The sequence below is a fragment of the Ictidomys tridecemlineatus genome, chromosome X (genome assembly GCF_052094955.1).
Source record: "Ictidomys tridecemlineatus isolate mIctTri1 chromosome X, mIctTri1.hap1, whole genome shotgun sequence".
In the NCBI taxonomy this organism is placed as follows: Eukaryota; Metazoa; Chordata; class Mammalia; order Rodentia; family Sciuridae; genus Ictidomys; species Ictidomys tridecemlineatus.
The window spans coordinates 62,358,395-62,374,861 of NC_135493.1; the positions used below are offsets into that span (position 1 = coordinate 62,358,395).

General features: G+C 33.1%; 1 protein-coding gene across 2 annotated transcripts in view; it reads left to right on the forward strand.

Moving 5' to 3' along the window:
- Rps6ka6 (ribosomal protein S6 kinase A6) overlaps positions 1 to 16,467 on the forward strand; it is a 146,462-nt gene that overhangs the window by 26,740 nt on the left and 103,255 nt on the right. The window contains exon 2 of one of the 2 annotated variants that reach the window (XM_078034587.1): positions 164 to 325. The exons of the other annotated variant lie outside the window; for it this stretch is intronic. Within the exon in view, the coding sequence (XP_077890713.1) occupies positions 215 to 325 (111 nt within the window). The 5' untranslated portion in view covers positions 164 to 214. The remainder of the gene's footprint in view (positions 1 to 163; positions 326 to 16,467) is intronic. 2 annotated transcript variants of the gene reach the window in all.

Consider the following 16,467-nt stretch of genomic DNA (forward strand, 5'->3'; position numbering starts at 1 on the left):
CAGCCTAAAGCTCTCTACGTCTACAGAGAGCAGAAGTTAGGATAAAATTTCCTATTCTGGGAACCTCTTTCCCCATCTCATTCCCATCCCTTCCTCATACATCAAATCACTGTTTCCCAGCCTCACCACTGTTCAACCCAGTCATGTTTTTTTCTTTTTCCAGGCTGTACTACAGAGGGGATACAGTTATAGACAGTAACCACTTTGAGGCACAATGAATTCTAGATGTACACAATGTAGAGCAACTGGCCACAGGACCAATTCAAACTTAAGCCTGTGCTGTTGCCTTCCATTCTTCAATCATCAGCAGAGAAATGGGAGTCAGGTAAGAATGTTTAGTAAATAAGACTTAGGATTTTATTGTGCTATGATTAAGGGGCAGGTGAGTGGAAAATGTTGAATATCTTAGTGTCATGATTATTTACAGACCCACCAAATAGTGTGTCATGTTTGCGACTTTATTTAAGGAATTTATATAAACTAAATGAATTATACATTTGTCAGGTTTGGTTGTTTGAGATGTGGCATAAGATTGGTATTCCAAACAACTTTGATAAGTGTAAGTGGGTAAAAATAAACAAGACAAAGTCTATTAAAAGAAAAAAAGCTCACTTATTGATAAATATCAGATTACAGAAATAAGTACAAGATGGCCTTGAATTAGTTATGTATAAATATAGCAAATAATTGTGTGGGCCTATGAAAGCCCTAGGTCAAAAACGCCAGTAATATGGGCTGGGACTATAGCTCAGTGATAGAGCGCTTGCCTCGCATGCATGCATCGAGTCACTGGGTTTGATCCTTAGCACCACATAAAAATAAAAAAATAAAATAAAGATATTTTTTAAATGTCAGTAATAGAATATCATATGGTCATAAATGGTGAACATTAACTTCCATATAGATTTATTAATATATTAAAGGGACAAGATATGATCTTGATACATTCTGTGTTAGGTTGTTTTTAGATATAAATGACAGTAAAGTGTATTTTGACACATTATATATGTCTTTTGCATGAAATAATGTATTCAGTTTAAGCATCTATGACCCAAGTGAAGTATGAAATATATAGAGAAAATACTCAGGAAGCTGGCCAAAGTGATTTCTTTGACAGTCTTAGAAAATTGCCCTTTTAAAAGAAGTCTAAGCAATCTGAAAGGTTAGCTTAACCACAGATCTTCAAATAGTTGGAGAGATATCATATGAAGAGTGGGAGTGGTAGATCAGACATCTATGTTTAACATTACCTCCCAAGTCAAAACAGATGAGACTAGCTGTAATTATAGTGGGGCAAGTCAGGAGTTTGGTGTTTTTTTTAATATTTATTTTTTAGTTTTAGGTGGACACAATATCTTTATTTTATTTTTATATGGTGCTGAGAATCAAACCCAGTGCCTCACCCATGCTAGGGGAGCATGCTGCCACTTGAGCCTCACCCCAACCCTTTTTTTAATGTAACATTGCACCTCATTCCATAATACTGAAAATTTAGAATTATTTAAATGTAAAGATAGATAAAAATTTTCTTGTTGAGATATCACTAAATGAGACCTACATCCTTTATGAAATGATGTTATTGCAGACTGGCCATATGGTAAAGAAGATCTATATATAGATTTTTGAAAAGCTTAAGCAATAAGTCTGTGAAATAAGGTTCATTTACCAGTTCAGAGAGGAAACTTGGATTCCTAAACATCCACTTTGTTTCTCATTATAATGTTGATAGCATTTGCCCTCAGGAGTGTTTTTAAACAGTGGGTTTCATAGACTTTAAGATTTCTCAGACCTCTTTCACATTTGTAAATATTTAACACCTACCTTTTTTCCAGTTTTCAATGTGCTTACACATTTGTCATTTGTTTATTCTTTCCGGGCTGTGTTCTAGCAAAATAAAAATGATATATGTGAAAATATTTCTAGTTAATCATCACATTTCTGGTTTATCTGATTATTTTAGTTCATACTTAGTTCTCTACCTCTACAATTTTTCTCCATGTTCAAAGCAGATGTTTGTGACAATTGGCTGAAATAAAGTAGGCTGCAAAGCTGATCTCAACTCATTTTTTATTCTTTACTGACATAAATTCTCATAACATAAACTTAATTCAAGAGATAAAATGAGAAACTGGAGAAAAGTGAGAAATTTTAATGTGATACAAACTCACTGAGTACAGATGATTGAACATTGTGGCAAGCTTACTAAAGTGATGTTTATTTTTCTTACTTCCAATTTAATCATGGCTATCTCTAAATGCAGCAAGGCTGGATGACCAAACAACTGGTAATTTCAGGCAATTAGCTACTTGTTTGGACTTAAAGATAATAAACACTCATTTTGACTTTTTTTCACTGAAAATTTCAGTCAATTACTTGCTTTATGCAAAGCAAAGTGGAGAATTGGAGCAATTATCCACATGATTTAAACAAAAAGATGACCTCTTTGACCTCAATTATAGTACCTGGATATTTTAAGCGAAATGTGGGTTTTGCTTGAAAGGTGGAAAAATGTTGGTGTTAAATATTTACAAATGAAACATTTGTTCAATAAACTAAATCCTCAACTTGTACATTGGTTTATATAGTCTGATGTTACCTAAAATTAGAGGTAATTAATGACATGAATAAGAGACTGATTCCAGATAAGAAAGACATTATTGAAAGACAAATCAAAATTTTAATATACTTTATCAGAATAAGCTTATTTGGAAAGGGGGAAATGACAGATTCTAAGCTAACACTTTTATTGATTATTATAGTATTGTACCACAAATGTGTAAAGAGGAGAAAGGGGACTCTAAAATTAGAATTTGAAATGACAACAAATCAAATAATATGAAGCATACTAACAAACAGCTACAAACAGGCATTGGTGATTAATTAGAGGGAATTTTCTCAACTGCAAACGTGCATCTTTACTTCAACATCTGTTAATTGAAACTATGAGTAAAAGCAATAGTATTTCATTTCTGAAGAGTGTTTTAAAGCAATGTAAAATGAAATGTAATTAATTTATCATCATTACTTAGCAAATTGAAAAACGAGGAAAACAATTCTGCTCTATAATGTGACTATGGAACAAGTTGTAGATTAAGTGAATTTAAAAGTTTGAAATTGAAGATGTCTATATAATCACACACACACACACACACACACACACACACCATCTCAGATGGAGAGAATGTATGTATGTATGTGTGTGTGTATGTGTGTGTGTGTGTGTGTGTGTGTGTGTAATGAAAGACAAAGAATAGATGTATTAGGTGCTCAGAGAAACAGTCAATATCATAGAAGACTGAGGAAGGGTCATAAAGTCATGAGGGTAACTAAAGAATACATTAAGAGAGAAGCTGAGACGAAATAGAGAGTGAAACTTAAAACATTTTATACGGAAACCTTCTAAATATCTGCCTTATTTTTCCTGTCCATACATTGCTGTAATACTGGATATTGTGCCCTTATTCTATATTATAAATCATCTTATACATAGTATACTATAAAATTTATCACACAGATATGCCTCTTTTCCTGCATTCCTCTCCTATTAGATTGCATGTTTTCCTAGTAAACATTTTATTTTTTAACATTTTTAGGTTTACGGGAAAGTTGTAAACATAGTAGAGTTCTCATATCTCCCCCACCCCACACAATTTTCTCTATTGTTTTTTATATTAATATGGTGTATTTGTCACGACTAATATTGATAAATAATTAATAATCAGTGATCATGCTTTATTTAAATCTTAATTTTTATGGACTCTTCTTCTTCCTTTCTCACCTCTCCTTCCTCCTCCTCCATTCCTACTCAGGGAACATTACATTTACTAGGTTGTTTATTGACATGAATTGCTATGTCTTTTTCATTTCACAACCACCACTGCCTACTAGGGTGTCTGTAGATGCACAGGAAATATTTGTTGTGTGGGTGAAAGAATGAGTGCATAAATTAGTGAATTATATTTTGTAAAATGTCATCAAATATCTAGTGATTCTTTTCCTCTCTCTGTATATTTTTAGTTTAGAGAAAAAATAAAGAGCTAGTAGTCTCCATCAAAGAACTTTTATCTCTCCTGGTAGTGATATCATTTTTAGAATAGAATTGTGAATTTAACTATATCAACTTGAAATTGCATATTTCACATTCTGCTATGTATGATTAATCTCCAAGTACAAAATCAAATGTGGGGAGCCACTCTGAATGACTCACACCTTCCATCCTGAAGTGAGAGGCTTTGACCATCACTACATTTCCTAGTGATCTGGAGTTGTCCTGATTCAGGAAGTTGAGGGCGTGTCTTCAGATGTAGGCAACGACCCTTGGATTGAATTACACTCATGTATCCCTTGTAACCCTGCCCCTTCTGGCTTTTTTTTTTTTTTGGATGGAACTTTCTAAGAACAAGGGTCCCCCAATGAAAGCCCACTTCCTAAAGTGCTCGCTCTCTCTTGCCAGCCTCTCTTGACTTTCTCTTGCTCTTCCATTTGGGGAGCCTGGGGCCCAGAGCTGAAAAGCCGCCCTGAAGCTTGTTTAAAGGTAAAGTGTGTGTCTGTGTTTTATTTGGTGTCCCTGGAAATTCACCCTTAAGTTCAGCTGCCAGAGCAGGTCGGGGGCAGCAATCAAATGTTCAAAATGACTTTGAATGTCAACTGGAAAAATGGCCCATTGAAATAGAAAGTGAAATAACCAAATGTATAATTCCTTAGATTCTGTGATACTTTATTCTTTGCAAAGATTTTTCACATGTATTATTTTATTTGAGCTTCACAACAACTCAACGAGGTGTCTTATTATTTTGAACCACCATTGTCAAGAATAATGTTGTAATGACACAGATTTAATAAAATTTCCAATTGTCAGACTAATACAGCACTACCCAGTAGGAACTAAAGAAGAATATTATGCTGATAAGGCTCAGGTGAACAGAGAAGAATCAGGGTAGGGGCTGGGGATGTGGCTCAAGTGGTAGCGCGCTCGCCTGGCATGCGTGCGGCCCGGGTTCGATCCTCAGCACCACATACCAACAAAGATGTTGTGTCCGCCGAGAACTAAAAAATAAATAAATATTAAAAATTCTCTCTCTCTCACTCTCTCTTTAAAAAAAAAAGAATCAGGGTAAAACCCTTAAGGACCCCTGTTCTTAAACACTTAGGACATTGGGAAAGACAGATGTTATAAACCATGTGGTCAAACAAGTCTGTTGAAGCTATTTTGTTTGTTTGTTTGCAGTGCTAAAGGTTAAACTTGGGGGCCCCAAGCACGCTAGGCAAGTGTTGTATCACTTAGCTGATCTCCCAGCCTGACAGTAATTTGCATCTACAATAGGTGTTGGTATTTTCCCTGTGGAGTTGGTCCTAGACTGGATAAACAAAGAGGGTAACTTACATGAATATTCAAAAGTAGTATGTCTCATTGTGTCTGGAAGAAACACGTAGTAAATGTGTTTTAAAAGAGTGTTTTACCTGGAGACATGTGTAAGAAATGAAAGTAAAGGTAATGAAGGGGGAGTTCCACAGACTTAAATTTCTTTGACTGAGGGTTTTTTTTATAGAAACAGTAACAGATGATTCTGGGTCAAATTCTGAAATGGGAGAATTTCCCAAACAGACTAGTTGTGATGACAGATGTTTATAGCTAAATACTGCTGGCACTAGGGTGACTAAGGACTTCCCTTGACATACTATGTATCAAGTGAATTCTTATGAATGTAAAGAGTCTCAGCCTTTGAAGAAAAAAGTGTCATCTTGCCTTTTCTCCAAAATCTGCTATATAAAAATAAATTATAGAAATTCTGACAGGATCTGGAAGAGAGGACTGAGAGTTGTCACTCCTTGAGTTACCCTTTTGCATCACACCAGTTTTCTTACAGTATTGCCTTTGACCAGGATTTTGATTATACAACCTCATAGGGAAAGTACTGGTGATGCAAAATAAGTTTTAAATTATGGTATTTTAATCATGACTTTCTTTCAATAAATCATGTTATTCATTCTATTTACTTCTAGAGCTGATAAAGCAGGAAACAATCATAAATATTTTAGCTATAAACAAATTCTTCTTACCAATTCTTGGAAAGGAAGCCCTGCCAGAGACTGCATCAAAGTTGATACACAGTTTATTTCTATAATGGTTATAAAGTCAGGTTGATTAAATATTTCCTAGCAGCTTTATTTTTATCTCTGTAAAGAAGATGAGATTATTTATCACAATGAATAAATATTTCTAAATCAGGATGTTTATTCAAGTAAATAGGACATACCATATACATTGGATCTAATTTTAATGTATCCAGTATGCCTGTAAATCAAAACGCAGATTATTTTTAGACATAGGAGTAGGAAAATAAAAGTAATCTGCTTTAAAAATTGCAAGCATATTAGCTTCTATGCTAGATGGAAGTCATCTAATCTAAGCAGAGACTTGTGCCTTTGATAAAGGTTTGAGTGTTGTTTCTATTCAAATTGAGATCAATATTGCATTGTTTCCTTTCTATAATGCATGTGAAATAAGTAGGTAGCAGTAATTCAGGTCTGAGCAGATAGCTGTATTAGAGTAAGATGATTAGAACTGATAAATATTATTATTTGGTAAATTAACATGTATGTAAAGACTATATAGATAGATTCTAAAGATTCTACTTACTTATCCAGTCATTCATGTAGTGCTTATAAAATAGCAAAGCCTTAAAACTCTGTATAATAGAAGAAGAGATGTTCAGCATGCTAGGAAAGAAAGCACTCTATTGGTGGGTCAATAGACTGAACCTGCTTATTGCCAATAGCTGACGGTAGCCGTGGGGAGGACATTATGGAAATCTCGTACTCTGCCTATTTGCTGATGGCAAAATTAAAATTGTTAGTGAATAGATGTATTCTATGTATACTTTTAGGTTACTGGAGCTCAATATAACAAAGATAAGTGAATTATTAGAGATTTCTTAAATTACTAGAGATTTTTCCACTGTAGTTTCAGAGCTTTGAAGAGAGCATGGTCTCAAGTTATTTTTTTCTATTCATATAAATTGATGATTGGTCTCTTTTCTATACCACAACTACCACAAATTCTTTATTCTAACCACTAAAGAAGGAACATATTTAGATTTTGTAGCATTACCTTACCCAAGTAATAAAAACCATTACCATAAAACATGAATGGATATAATAGGAATATTTCCACATGTAACTGGATATTACATGTGTCATTTCTTTATTGTAATCAAAATTTTTATCAGATGTTATATTTCCTCTGCTAAATTTCTTGTATTAAAAGTGTGCTGGTGGTCAGCCAGAATATATTATTCTATGATGTTTAAACTTGGAAGCATCATTATTTTAAATATGTGTTCTAAATTATCATTTATCTATTTTATTACCCATATTCAGTGTTCTATTATCCCTTTATTCATGATATACTATTGTAAGGAGAATAATAGAACATAGAGTTACTAATGTTTATATAAGAATGGGAACTCAATCAAAAGACACTGGGACCTATGTCATGAGAAGTGGGTAGCTGGATTTTAAACATACCAAGTGAAGTGAGATGGCCAATTTGTAATAAGCTTACCTGCAGAAAATAAAAAGTCACACTAGAAGGCTGGTGGAAATGTCCCAGAGGTCATAGTGGTAGGTTTTAGGTCATCATCCAAGTAGTACTAGGTAGGAAGTGAGTGTTCCCCAAATCAAAGGAGGGACAAAAAGGGGAGGGCTAAGGAAGGAGAATGGAGAAAGCAGTAAAGGGTGAATGAGAAGGGGACATAAGGATGTGTTCCAGCCTGGTAAGAAGGGAAGAAGGCAATAAGGAATGAATGAAAAAGATGAAGAAAGGGAGCTTATTAAAGGGGCAAAAAAATGGGATAAGGTGGTCAAGAGGGAGTATAAGGATTCTGAAGGAACCTGAACCTGGAGGGGAATAAGAAGAAAGTAGGAAGGCAGAAATGGGAGGGGATTGGGTAAGAAAGAAGGAAGGTTGAGGGAGGTGGGGTACTGTGGAAGCAACCAGCTGGTTATTACAATTAAGTAAAGAGGATGGATGGCATCTGTGGATAATTTAACTTCTGCTAATTTGAGTCATTTACTTAATTTCCATTTCTTTGCACCAGTGAATATAAACAATGTGGTTCCTCAAATCGTTTTGGGGCAAAGAAGGGTAAATAAATTATATATGTAAAAGTGTATTAATAAATAATTCTAACATTTTCATTATAAATTTATCTTCCAAAACAGATATAATTAAGATTAAGCAATGGGATAATTAGCAATGGCATGTAGCCACCTGGTTGGGAGGAGTTTAGCTACTGAACAGACTGGTATTGTGGCTATCATTTCTGTTTGAAGAAATTTAAAATATCACTTCTTTTTCTCTTCTGAATTACATCCATCTTGAATTTGTGATAATGTGAAAACAATAATATTATAATCAGAAAGTCAGTAGCATAGGTCCAAATGGTCATAAGAAACTACAAGAAAACTTATATGTAAGCAGCATTATTATTACCTTGTATTTTAAGAAAATATTTCAAAAAAGAAAAAGAAAAAAAGAAAAAAAGGAAATATTCAAAAAATCAGTGTGTGTTTATATCTACACAAAGAGTGTGTTTATCTCTGATATTGAATATAAATATTATTTTAAAGAAATTATTTTCCCCCAAATACATATTATTTTAACCATGTATATTTCAAACATGTTCTCAAGAAATCATAGTTGTCATATAATGATTCTTATTCTTCTTATATTATATGCTAAAGGTATGTGAGTAAAATACATTTAAAGAACATAAGTTATTTCTCTAATACTTAATAAACCAATATAAGATATTTTGCAGCTACATCCAAATAACATATATGAAATTAAAAGTATGCAAATTATGATGTATTTCTTTCTGGCAGTGTCCCTCAAAATCTTTTTAGGCAATAGCATTTCAGAGCAATCACTGTGGACCTTCCATTTTTCAGATTCTCTAAACAATTACAAGGAATATTTCCTTGTGTACACAGATATGCAAAGGAGAGTGACTCAGTATATTAGTGGGAGGGAATATCAGATGACATAGCATACTATTGCTAAAAACAATTTGACATGTCCTTATACAAGCAGCACATAAACACCTCCACCTATAATCAAAGTAACAATGGTAGTTGGGTTACAAATGTTGCCACCCCTTTAAATATTCACCTTGGACTTCAAAATGCCCTTTTGCAAAATCTACTTCCCTATTCCATCATTAAGCTTCATTACCTTCCCCTATTGTTCATAATTTGTGCATCACTGTGTATATTGTGGGGTGTGTGTGTGTGTGTGTGTGTGTGTGTGTGTGTGTGTGTGTGTGTGTGTTCTGGCTTGTTTGATGTCAAGACTACTTTTTGTAGTCTTGTTTATTGAGGCATACTTTTGGCATACCAAACCACAATATTTTTAGGATGTAGTCCTAGAAGGTTGATAAACACATGCAATCATGTAATCATGACCAGAGAACATTTCCATCACCTTCCAAAATTTCTGAGTCAGTTTTAAAAATTTGCTAAGCTGCAGTTTATCATTTTTTTTAAATGAATCATCCATTTGGTGTCATCATGGTAGCCAATATCTGCCTTGTATTTCTGGTAGGCCTTGGAGATAGAGATTGCTCTGCCCCTGCTCATTGGTAGGAAGCACTATTAATTGTCATCAATTCTAGTTATATTATCTGGGCCTAGGAAAATGTTCTGCCTCTCTCATAGGAATAAGGGTTACTTTCATTTCAGCTTTGTGGCAATAGAGATCTATTCATATTTTCTTGGGGGTAGAGCAACATTGTATGCTGACCCTCCTCATTCTGCCACTTAGTATCATTTATGCAGAATTTTTACCTTTCCTGACAACAATACCTGTCTCTGCTATTCTAGACCTGCAATGCTCAGAAAGACTTCTCTTGTATTCTATTATTCTGTGCATCTTTCTTATAATCAGCAGATATAAGTGTGTGGAGAACAGTATGAGAGTAGAAACCTATTTCCTTGTTTCCACAGCACCAAGAAGTTCTATAACTTCATGAGATCCTGGAGCTGTCCTTTAGAAATTCATTAAGAATTTTAACTTAATTATCCTTACTGCTTTTGAAAAATATATCTTAGTTATATGTACCATTATATGTGAGCCAGTGCTTGCATCCCATCTTTCCTTGGAAGGCCTGTCTTCTTTTGGATTTCAGGCTGTTTGTTTGCCCTGTGTATTCAGTTCTCTAATGGCCTCAAGAAATGTTATGATTTTGTTCCTTAATTATATTTTATGTTGTTGTTAGGTTCAACAATGATCTTTTCATCTTTTATATCCTTGGATGAAGTGTAGCACTGGTCAATATCTTCTAAAAAATCAATTTTATTAAATAAAACTGAAAGAACATATATGAGTTTCCCTTAGTGACATACCTCTTTGTGTACATGCCTAGTTATCTGTTCTGGTTATAAAATGTGTTATAATGTTAATATTTTATTAATTTTTAAAAGCCTGCTAAATCTCATTTTAAAGTATATATTAATGATATATTTTCATTTTATTGTCATATAAAAACAAAAGTTTTCAAGCTTTAAATTCAGCATTAATAACTACTCATTTAAGAAAACATTATAATATTTTCATTAAATGGATTAAAATTCATGAGACAAGAAATGTTATTGTTGGACTTCTGATTCCAAGTAGGTTTTAATTGTGCTTTAATTGAACTTCCATTCAAATACATTAGATCATACTCAAAAGCATAAATAGCAGAGATACTAGAATCTGTGTTACATTTGAATAATTTTTATGGCTATATAGGGTGCTTTTTCTAGGAATATACTAAGGTATTATAAGATTATTCTGTATATAATCCACTGTGAAAATATCTTGAAACTAGATACTAGGTTAATTTACAAATTCATTTAGAAGTTAGGAATAGAGCCTGTGCTTAGCATGTGCACGTCCCTGAGGTCAATCCCAGAATCACTACCCCAAAAACCCTTTTTTGGTACCCTTACCAAATGAACTCTGAATCACTAAGTGCAAAAAGAGAATATTAAAAATAACTATCAGTATTAGAGTGAAAAAAGTATAGTTGGCCCTCTGTATTCTTTGGGGTTTAGCATCCATAAATTTAACCAACTCCAATGAAAAATACTTGGAAAAATTGTATTTCTCCTAAAAATGTATAGTTTTTTTTATCATTTTCATTATTCCATAAAATATGGTATAACTGTTTACATAGCACTTATATTATTATTATAAGTACTCTACAAATGATTTAAAATATATGGGATGTTGTGCATACTTTATATGCAAACAGTATGTCATTTTATATAAGGGACTTAAGCATTCAGAAATTTTGGTAAGATGAAGGGGAATATCTCTGGAAACAATCCACCATGGAAACCAAGGAACAGCTGTAATTTTTAATTATTTTTTTAGTTGTAGTTGGACACAAAACCTTTATTTATTTTTCTGTTGTGCTGAGGATTAAACCCAACGCCTTGCATGTGCTAGGTGAGAGGTCTACTGATGAGCCACAACCTCAGCCCCTGTAATTGTTTTTTATAAGTCTTTTTTTTTTGTCTAAGAACCCTGACATAAGCCTGTATTGTAGATTCTATTTCTACTGTTAACTCTATTTTGCTCTAAATTAGACCAAAATATGTGTCCCTTTTATCTAAGAGGTAGTCTGAATGTTACTTGGGAAATTTCAATAATCTTCCACTCTCTATAAACAAGGGACTAAATTTTACAAAAATGTATGAACTCCTTTAACATTCAGAATTCTAAGAAAGGGTAAAGCTCTAATCAGAAAAAAGAAAAAAAGTGAAACCAGGCCTAGACTCAAAACAAATTCTCTCTTGGGGAGCTATCCAGGGTACTAAAATTTCATATACCTGAAATTGTCCTGATGCTCTGGGTAGAACTCTGCCCATTTCAATGTTTACTTTTTCCCCCTAATTTCAATCTGATTATCTCTGACTTGTTGACCACAAATAACATAGAAGCCTATCACCTGTCCCATCTTTTCTCAGAATGAATCAATCTATAAGTTGGAGAATAAACACATAACCACATATGTAGACATGTCCACATTTGCCCATTTTCCCACTTAAATTTCTAAACAGGGCATCAGGAAAAAAGGCACTTTTATTATGTTCAGTTATGCATACAACTAATCATTTGTTATTAGCATGCCAACTCCTTTTATGTAATGAGGTCTTCAATTGCCTCACTGCATTTGCAACTTATATAAGATTTCCTTTGTTAATTTTATTGTAATGTAAATTTGCATTTACTTTATAAGTTCTCATTCAATTTTTGCTCTATGTTCAAACAATGTGAAATCTGAGTTCTTTGAAAAAGAATATTTTAAAAATATCAATGAATAAATGGGCAAAGGATCTAAATAGACACTTTGCAAAAGAAGAAATATGAACAGTCAACAAATATATGAAAACCTGCTCAACATCTCTACCAATTAGATAAATGCTAATTAAAACAATGAGATATCATCTCACTCCAGTCAGAATAGCAATAATCAAGAATACAAGTAACAGCAAATGTTGGCAAGAATATGGGGAAAAGGGTAAACTCATACATTGCTAGAGGGATTGCAAATTAGTGTAACTACTCCGGAAAGCAGTATGGAGTTTCCTCAAAAACCTAGGAATTTTTGGAACCATCATTTGACCCAGTTATCACACTACTTGGTGTATACCCAAAGGATTTAAAATGAGCATACTACAGTGACACAGATGCATCAGTGTTTATAGTAGCATAATTCACAATAGCTAAGCTATGGAACCAACTTAGGTACCCTTCAAAAGACAACTGATAAAGAAAATGTAGTTTATATACACAATGGAGTATTCCGTGGCCAAAAAAAAGAATGACTTTATGACATTTGTTGGAAAATGGATGGAACTGGAGACTCATGCTAAGTGAAATAAGTCAATCTCCCAAAACTAAAGCTCAAATGTTTTCTCGGATACATGCAATAAGGGAGGGTAATAAATTTTAGTGGCTTAGACAAAGGGGGAAAGAAGGGAGGGAGAGGGAGAGGTAAAGGAAAGTCAGTAGAATGAGTATGACACAAATTACCTGTATGCATATAAGAATACACCATGGTGAATCTCATCATTGTTTATACCCACAAGAAATTAATTAAAAAATAACTATGGGTTAAAAGCAGAAAGATCAATAGAGGGAACGCAGCAGAGATTGGGGAAAAGGAAGGGGAAGGGAGGTACTAGGGTCTGAATTAGAATAAGATATATTCCTTGTTTGTGTAATTATATCAAAATGGATTCTATTGTCATGTATAACTAAAAAGAAACAATAAAAATTAGAGAGGCCGTTCTCAAAGTATCCTCTACAGACCAGCAGCACCAAAATTATCTGATAACTTGGTAGATATATATACACTCAGTCTGCATCCTACATTTCCTTACCCAGAAACACTGGGCATGGGCCCAGCACTTTGTGTTTTGACAAACTTTACAAATAATTCTGAGGCACACTCATTCATAAGTTAGAGAAATACCATAAGTCTGAAATCATCTAGTGTAGTTTAACATAAATCCTATTTTTTATTGGTTGTTCACAACATTACACAGCTCTTGACATATCATATTTCATACATTAGATTCAAGTGGGTTATGAACTCCAAATTTTTACCCCAAATGCAGATTGCAGAATCACGTAGGTTACACATCCACAATTTTACATGATGCCCCATTAGTAACTGTTGTATTCTGCATAAATCCTATTTAAAAAATAAAAAATTCAGTTCTAGGGGAACCTAATAGGAGACAAGCAGGGATATAATGAAATCTTCTACCATTACTTCAGTGGTAGAAATTCTAATCATATGTTTTCTTTTAGGTGATAATAGATTTGCAAATTATATGTTAAAGACATTCCTGAAACTATTCATATTGGTGGAAGCACATGTTTATTGTAGTTATTATTTTATAGTTTTAGAATTATGTTTGAAGTTTGAGCCAGCGTAACTTAGCTACTCTCATATCCTTAACCAAAGATGGTTAAACTTTATTTCAGAAATAAAGTTCAAAGATTTGGAAAAGGGCCCAAATTGAAAATTGTAAATTATTCAAGTGCTAGAGAGACATTGAATAACCAGTCATATTGATTGACTCAATCTCAGTGAACAATGCTATAAAGAATATTGCAGACAGATTACCTTCATGACTAATGTTATAATTTTGACTTATAAAAATGTATCTATTTCTTCAACTATGGCTGGTTATTTTATTTATTTATGTCATTCACAAAATTCATTTCCTATTCAGTAGTCAGATCTTTCTAACATTTTGGCAAACCTACTACTAATATCTAGTACTGTTTTTCAGAAAAACAAACACTATAATCAAATATTTTGATCCAATTTAAAGAGATTTAGAAATAAAAAAGGAGAATCTGGTCACATGAGCTGCAAGATTCAAAGGAAAAATGAGTTTGATTTCCCTTTATTTTTGTCATGAATCACCTAAAGCTAAAAGAAAAGAAAAAAAAAGAAAAAAAGAAAACCCGCTGAGAGTTAAGAAGTGGGATGGCATCAAATTAAAATGCTTCTCCACAGCAAAGGAAACAATTAAGAATGTGAAGAGAGAACCCACAGAATGGGAGAATGTCTGTGCCAGCTACTCTTCTGAAAGAGGATTAAAATCTATAGCATATAAAGAACTAAAAAAAATCTTAATATAAAAACCACAAATAATCCAATTGATAAATAGGCAAATGAATCAGACGTTTATCAAGAGAAAAAGTATGAATGGCCAACAAATTTATGAGAAAATGTTCAACATCTTTAGCAATTGCTCTCTAGCACTTTCCCCCTCCCTTCTCACATCCCATCCCCTGGTCTATTTCCTCTATTCTACTGCTCTCCCTTTGATTTTCATGAGGTCTTTTTTTCCTTTTTCCTCTCTAGCATCCATATATGAGAGAAAGCATATGAATAGAAATTAAAATCAAAACTATACTGAGATTTTATCTGACACCACTCAGAATGACAGTCAACAAGAATACAAATGATAATACTTGCTGGAGAGGATGTTGATTAAAACAAACACGTTTGTGCTGTTGGTGGGATTGTAAATTGGTCAATCACTGTGGAAATCTGTTTGAAGTTTCTCAAAAGGCTAGGCAGGGAAGCACCATATTACCCTGCTGTACCACTCCTTAGTGTTTATCCAAAATAATTAATGCCATCATACTATAGTGATAGATATAAACTAAAGTTTATAGCAGCAGAGTTCATAATTGTCAAACTGTGGAACCAGACTAAGTTTCTGTCAATGGATGAATAGATAAAGAAAATGTGGTATATATACACAATGTAATTTTATTCAACCATAAAGAAAAATGAAATTATATCATTTGCAGGAAAATGGATGAAACATTAGAACATTATGTTAAGCAAAAGAAGTAAAACTCTCATATGCTTTCTCTAATATATGGATGCTAGAGAGGAAAAAGGAAAAAAAAAAAGACCTCATGAAAATCAAAGGGAGAACAGTCAAATAGAGGAAATAGACCAGGGGATGGGATGTGAGAAGGGAGGGGGAAAGTGCTAGAGAGCAAATTGGTCAAATTATAAATTGCTATATTGTGTACATGTACTAATATGTAACAACAATTCCCACCATTATTTACAACCACACTGAACCAATTAAAATATGGATAAAAAAATGAGAGCAAAATTTTCGTTTTTGATAGTTTGCTTATATATAATACAGCAATACTTCTTTGTAACAGATACCATAATTAGAATGAAATGAGGTTGAAGTTTTAGTTAAATCATGAAATATAAGTACCTTTCTTAGAAATCTTAAGAGTTAGATTATAAACAGCGGTTGCTACTCCTCCCTCTTTCTAGTATTATTAAGGAATTTTACCCTCTTATGTATTACACAAATTTTAATTACTGTTCAAAGAGGAAAAGCTTTTAAATTATGATATTGCTTATATATTGCTTGGTTTCATTAATTTCAACATATGGACAATAGTGAGTTTACATTTCACAAATATGTGTAAATTGCTTATCTTTTGCAATTGATTTGTAGTGGTACAATATTACTCAGTATTTTTAGAATAAGTTATCTGAAATTCCCAAGGTATTATCTAAGGATAATAAGCAAGTAAATATTAATACTTATACACTTATAAATTATTTTCATGTTTCTGTACATGAATCCCATATTTTAAAGTCACTATATTTCTAAAATAAGATCTTTGGGTGTTTTTCTAGTAGTGCTTTTATGCTGTAATTGCTCAACATTTTCCAACTATTTGGATTATACTATTTGAGGAACTAGGCAAATAATACTAAGAGGTTATATAGCACTTTCTATAATTATACCCCAAATATGTATTATTTTGTATAGGTCACAGTTTAAAAATCAAAGCCACAGTTTGGGAACTGTGGGTGGTCTGTGATCCATTGATCAAAGGCCCTTGGT